General features: G+C 31.3%; 2 protein-coding genes across 2 annotated transcripts; one reads left to right on the top strand and one right to left on the bottom strand.

The window, feature by feature from the left end:
- Positions 1-146: 146 nt before the first annotated feature.
- On the bottom strand, positions 147-2524 carry LOC126902028 (uncharacterized). The gene is made up of 2 exons (XM_050679051.1): positions 2395-2524; positions 147-867 (listed from the first exon to the last, which is right to left on the bottom strand). Exon 2 carries the CDS (start codon positions 834-836, stop codon positions 147-149), a length of 690 nt encoding a protein of 229 aa, XP_050535008.1. The 5' UTR covers positions 837-867; positions 2395-2524.
- A 962-nt stretch (positions 2525-3486) lies between these two features.
- On the top strand, positions 3487-5526 carry LOC126901450 (uncharacterized). Its single transcript, XM_050677889.1, has 3 exons — positions 3487-4650; positions 4926-5010; positions 5079-5526. Exons 1-3 carry the CDS (start codon positions 4630-4632, stop codon positions 5339-5341), a joined length of 369 nt encoding a protein of 122 aa, XP_050533846.1. The 5' UTR covers positions 3487-4629; the 3' UTR covers positions 5342-5526.
- Positions 5527-6621: the final 1095 nt, after the last annotated feature.

Here is a 6621-nt window from a genome sequence, read left to right as displayed (position 1 = left end):
CCCCCCTATCATAAGACTTGGTGGAAGAGGAGAGGTTCCTCACCTGCCTTAGGTTAGTTTACGTTGGGTTTCAACGTTCCCTCTCCCATTGCATTATGTTAGTTTACGTTGGATTTATTCCCCCCCTCCACACCTATTCACCTACATCACATGTGGTGTGGTGGGTGGGTGAAGCGGGGGGGAACCAAAATCCCCTTTTTCACCCTACTCACCAGGAATTGAACGACTTCGAAAATCGATTTTAAATAATATCTGTGTTTTTCCAGGGTTTTGTCATTGACAAGAGTTGAAATTTCTGTGTTTGAGGTTTGTTGNTTGTCATTGACAAGAGTTGAAATTTCTGTGTTTGAAGTTTGTCGATTCTTTTTTTCTTCCCACATAATCATAGCTTCAACATGCGATCCTGTCTTTTCATGTCTTGGAAAACCTCTTTTAGCATCTTTAGCATTTTTCCAGTTTTTAAAGCCACTCAAAGTATATGCAACATCTTTCATTCCTGATGGTTTGAATTGCATACACGCATAACAAAAGGCAGCGTCTTTTTCCACCGAATACATCAACCACTTATATTCGTGGAACCATGATGCTTGAAAAGAACGATCTTTAGTTTTAGGATACTGCGTCAAAACTGTTTGTTTGATAGGTTCTCCTTTTTTAGGTAAATCTTCTAGCTCATTCATTGACACTGTTGATGTTGATAACACCTTTACTGAGTTTGATTCAGACTGGGAATCAACTTGAGCATCTACAGTATTCGTAGATGAAGAAATCCTAGGCAAGTTGGAAGTCTCTTCTAGACGGGAACGTTTTCGACCGAAATAATTCCTTATATCCATATTAGTTGAAAAAGATGAAAGTTTTGAAAACCTTAACAGAAAATTGAAATAATATTTTCAGTTTCCGTGACGAAGCTTTGGATATAAAAATATAAAATTTAGTGTGTGAAAAAAAGTAAGTTATTGTTAGGTATTTCATACAATTCAAAATCACCATTTTAATTTTTCTGATAAATACACTGTAAAAAAAAATATGGAAATTTTCTGTACCATAATACTGCAAATTTAATATTCTTTTATATTTCACAAACTCGAGTAGGAAAATTTCATTGAAATATGGAAAATTAGTACACAGTGACTGGAAAATTCTAATTTTTTACAGTAAAATTATAGTAAAATTTCACCACAAGGTAATGGTTAATGACTTTTTAAAAACATAACGAATAATGTGAATAGTAAAAAGAAATAAAGAAACCCTCAAATAATCACAGCACTTCTCTAATTTTAAAAGATTGCACTTCACTATTAGCTCAAGGTGGGTACTGAAAGAAGATAATTATAAGTATTTCATTTTTATTAAATATTTGACTTTTTTTTTTTTAGAATGAGAAAAGGTAATTGTCATTAATGTCAACCCCTTGTATCCGCCCTTGAGTTGGCTAGCAATTACAAAGCTTTTAAAAAATTAATAGGAACACATTATACATTAATTTGTTTTATTCATAACTGCAATAGTAAGAAGATCGTTGATTGAAGATTACAATCATTCAGTACAGTGACTTTTGCAAAAATTTAGTTACTGGGCCTAGATAAAAAAAATAAAAAGTTTTCCCCAAAAAAAAAAGACCCATTCAAAGCAATAATTCATAAGAAGAACTAATTTCAGATCAAACAAAAATATAATGTCCACAATCAAAGCCGTAGAGAGAAAAGTTTGGGCCCGGGAGGGAAATAATTATGGGCCTCTATTAGTGGTGTTCCCAGAAGCTACGGTCACCCCCTCCCGCCAACCACCTCACATGATCGGATACATTTAAAATATTTATAATTTTTTTATTTTAAGAAACAAAGTAAAAATACAAATTTGAAAATAAGTTTAGTTTTTATATTAAATGACTTATATAATTGTGCGCAATTTTAAACACATAGACACTATCCACCACTGGCATACACTCATACACGCTCCAAGAGGTTTTTCGACATGTCGGAAGTAGTCGTCAAGGAACTTCGTGTCGAAACAATAACATTAACCATTATAGGGTCAAGCGGGGTAATTGTAAATAATCAGAGTAAACGTAAATGAATATTTCGACTAATAACTTTTGGTAGGTTTAATTGTGTATTGAAAAGTGCTGGTCCATGTGTGTGTTGCTATCAAATTAAACATAAATTTGAAATAAAATTATGTGAATTTATTTTAAAAAAATGCATTTACTATTACCCCAATTGTTTACAATTACCCCGCTTGACCCTACACTGCGATTGACAATTAACATATCATCCTGTTCATGAGAATCATTTTTTATAATATTAATAATTAAAAATGTAATTTTAATAAATTAAAACTATTAATAAACAATATACTTACCTCTACGCTATAAATTGCATATACNCTTACCTCTACGCTATAAATTGCGTATCCGCGGTTCACAATCGGCGATTAAATAAAGCTGTTGTCTATTCTAGCACTTCTTAGTAGTTATTATCTACACGGACGGCTACGCAATCTTTAATAATAGTTGATAATAACATAANGGCTACGCGATCTTTAATAATAGTTGTAACAATATTATCATTATGTTATGTTATGTTTCAATAATCATTGATGTAAATCGTGACAATCAAAGACAAAATACTGAGAACTGGAAGTCGCCTGTATTCACTGGGTAAAACCGTAAATACAGCAGATATTGACCCAAATTACACGATAACAAGTAATTTTACTCCAATAACTTTTTCTGAGAATTAAAATATGTATATATACATCTTATATTATCATTTAGTTAATATAACGGCTCCCATGCTACCAATATCACTAACAACACTGACCGACAGCACCGACTATATTACGCGAAACATTTTGTGTAACTTCAATACTAGAAATTTTTCTACACATCAGTTTTTTCAGATTTTTTTTTCTTGGACGGGTTAGACGGGCTCTGTACGGGCAAGGAGGTCGCTTGTACGGGCTTCGCCCGTACTAGCCCGTACGTGGCTACGGGCCTGCGTATTATTAAAAATATTAATGTCAGTTGAGGGTGATCTATAAACACATAATAATATAATAGGCATACCTAAATTAGTAAAAGTAAGTTTAATGATATTGGTTTCAACAAAGTCATACTCAAAAAAGACTAAATTAATATTGGATCTAACAAAAACAAAAATACCATCATTTTGGTTTCGTTTTATAGTGGAAAAGAATAAGTTGTACCCTTCAATATTATAAGCATTTTGATTTATAGGATTGTGCCAAGTTTCAGTCAATATAATTACATCTATTTTATCATTATTTGGTTCATTTTCCAAAAATAAGTTGAATTCATCAAAGTTGGAGTTTACACTCCTAATATTACAACACAGAATATTAACATACTTGTTATTTATATTGTTATTAACATGCAAAAATTCCGTAAAAGATTCAAAATAGTTTGTTATATAGCTAAGATATCCGTTTATATTTACAGTGTTCTCCATTTATTATGAAAAATTAAATTTATACAAATTAAAATAAAAATAGTGTCGAAACTAACTTAATTTAGACAAGGAGTACTCATCATTAATTATAACAGCTTTACTACTTTCATTTTTTTTAATAAAAATTTTAGAATCTCTAAACCAAACAAATTTGTACCCTGTATCTCGAGCAAAAGCTTTAGTTTTGAAAAATAAATTTTTATTGAATTGTGTAAGACTATCATTAATAAAAATTTTCTCATCATTCCAATTTGAATTTACTACTTTACCCGTCAGCTTCGATTTTTTGACACAGTCCATCACAAATTTCTTGTTTTGAACTGACATCAACTCTGCCACTATTTTCCTAGATCCATTTTTAACATTTGAATGAACACGGAATGCTTTTGTCACGGAAATGTTTGCTCCTACTGCTGCCGCGATTGTCTCAAACGTTTTTACACAGTCTTCATTATTAACCTCAGGGACACCAACAAATTCTACAAATTTTTCAATCGCTTTTTGCTCGAAAACGTTCATTCTCTTTTCTAATGAATTAAGTTCATTTTTCAATTTAGAGTTTTCTTCTTTTAAAGATGAATTCTCAATTTTGATATTATTTATTGTCACAATTAACTCTTGTAGTTGTTTACCAAAATTATCAAATTTATCACTCATAAAATTTACATATTTAATGAGATTATTAATAGTTTCATTATTTACATTATTTGTGTCCGTCTATTCTGGCATTGCTTCAGTTTTTGAAGCCTGTGGTTTAAAACCTGTCTCATTTGATTTACATTTATCACAAACCCAGTTTTGTATGGCTACTTTAGACATTTTTCTAAAAGCAGATTCCCTCAATGCTGCACATCCGAAATGCAATAATGCATTGCATTTGGTGCAATTTAGGTTATCGACTTCAAAAATATCATCATTACAAATAATACATAACATTTTACGAATGATTATTAACACCGCACAATAAGAAACAGAAAACTAAACGTATATAACGAGTGTAGAGATAAGCGAGTCGCCGTTCGTACCATACGTGTGTACAGTTCAAGCACTGATAAGTAACTGATGTTTATATATTTTCTGTAGTTCTGTATCGCCATTGCCTACATTGCCAGAACCTTGCTCATCAAAAACTCAGTCGCGACAACTAACGCTTTGTATGGAAGATTCTAAGCCAGAGGTAATAATTATTAATTATTATATATGTTGTATAATTATAATATAATTATATATTATATATATAGTGTGTTTGTGTATTTGTATTTATATAATAGGCATCTAATTTTCTGTGGTACGGCAATAACTGGGTATACACATTAAAAATATAAACTAATTTTTATTATCGGACTGGTTTATCGATACTTTGATAAGCGATGAATACATAACTATTTTTACAAAATTAAATTATCTCATAATTATTCTTAGATTTGTATCTAATAATTAATTTGTTTTTAGGAATGTGTAGACAATCTACCACAGGCTCTACAATGGCTAAAACACCCTATTGTTGAAACTTTTCAAAAAATTAGCTCATATGCAGGTATGTTTATCAGCATAATTTATTGTTGTTTATGTTATTAATATCGATACTTTATTTTTATATTTCAGAAGGTGGTCATCATTTTCGTAAAATAACTATGGCATTACTTTACTTTATTTGTAAAGATTACCGTCCATTTTCTGTAGTAGAAGGAAAAGGATTTAGACGGTTCATTAGAGAATTGGCACTATCATACAAAATTCCCTCTGTTAAAACTATAAAAAATGCCCTTGATAATAAGTATGAGGTTATTATAGCTGCATTAAAATTGCGTTTGTCAAATTCACCTCATGTATCTCTGACATTCGATACATGGACAGAGACAATGTGAGAAAAAAGTTTCTTGGTATAACCATACATTTCTTAGAAGACATTTCTCTGAAATCATTTTGTTTGGCAGCTACTGAGTTAAAAGAGCGGCATACTGGTCAATATATTAGTGAACAGTTAGAAAATATTTTATCAGATTGGGAAAAAAATCAAGAAAAAATTGTAAGTATTGTGACTGACAATGGTGCAAATGTTGTTTCTCTGTTCACAAAACTTTTGGTAAACACCGACACATTCCTTGTTTTGCTCATACCATCAATTTAGTTGCAATACATATAGTAGGGCAAAAAAACATTAAACCTATTATTTCTAAAGTTCGAAATATCATAAAGTGGGTGAAAAATAGCGTGAGAGTTATTGATCTTTTAAGAAAGAAGCAGTCGGAAAACGGAGTTCCAGAAGGGTCAATGAAAAAATTAATATTAGATGTTCCAACACGATGGAACTCTGTTTTTTATATGATCAGTAGATTTGTAGAGATGGTAACATTAAGTAGTCCATTACTAATCAAAGATTATACTGCTCCTGTGATGCCAACTGCGATTGAAATGGATACGCTCAAACAATTGTTGGATTTATTAAAACCATTGGAATTTGTGACGAAAGAATCTTCTGGGGAAAATTACATTACAATTTACAAAGTCATATCAATGATCAGCTGCTTGCAAAAACAATTGACACAAATTAAACCATATTTTGAGGTAATTTGTGAAATTAAAGACTTATTACATGCTGAACTGACTCGAAGATTTGGAATGATTGAACAGGTCAAACCAATTGCAATTGCTACACTTCTGGACCCAAGATTTAAAAATTTACATTTTAATGATCCATATCCTGTTCAAGTGCGATAGCAGATTTAAGAAAGTTGTCAAAATTGGACACCATTTCTTCTAGTGAGTCAGTAGGAGAACATTCTAAAACAGACAACTTCGATTTTTGGGCACATCATAAATATTTGGTTCATGGCCAAAAAAATAAAAAGACCACAACTTTTATGAACGATGAGTTATCGTTATACTTATCAAATCCAGTATCAACCCTGAAGTCTGATCCTCTTGAAATATGGGAGGATATGAAACACGTATTTCCTATTTTGTATAACTAAGCGCGTTTGCATTTCAACATGGTTGCAACATCTGTTCCTTGCGAACGACTTTTTTCAAAGGCTGGAGCAACATTAACCAAATCTGGGAATCGTTTAACTAGTTCTCGCCTTCAAAAAATATTATTGTTAGCTGATATCCCAGTGGAAGATTGGTTTTAGTTATATTTTTTATA

This window comes from Daktulosphaira vitifoliae, unplaced genomic scaffold (genome assembly GCF_025091365.1).
Source record: "Daktulosphaira vitifoliae isolate Bord-2020 unplaced genomic scaffold, ASM2509136v1 Scaffold_3, whole genome shotgun sequence".
Classification (NCBI taxonomy): Eukaryota; Metazoa; Arthropoda; class Insecta; order Hemiptera; family Phylloxeridae; genus Daktulosphaira; species Daktulosphaira vitifoliae.
Note: the sequence above shows the minus strand (reverse complement) of the source record. Positions and strands in the feature narration are given on the sequence as shown.

Coding starts and splice junctions, on each gene's coding strand:
- LOC126901450 (XM_050677889.1), top strand. CDS start 4,630: ATGGAAGATTCTAAGCCAGAG. Junction 4,651..4,925: donor TGGAAGATTCTAAGCCAGAG/GTAATAATTATT, acceptor ATTTGTTTTTAG/GAATGTGTAGACAATCTACC. Junction 5,011..5,078: donor AAAAATTAGCTCATATGCAG/GTATGTTTATCA, acceptor TTTATATTTCAG/AAGGTGGTCATCATTTTCGT.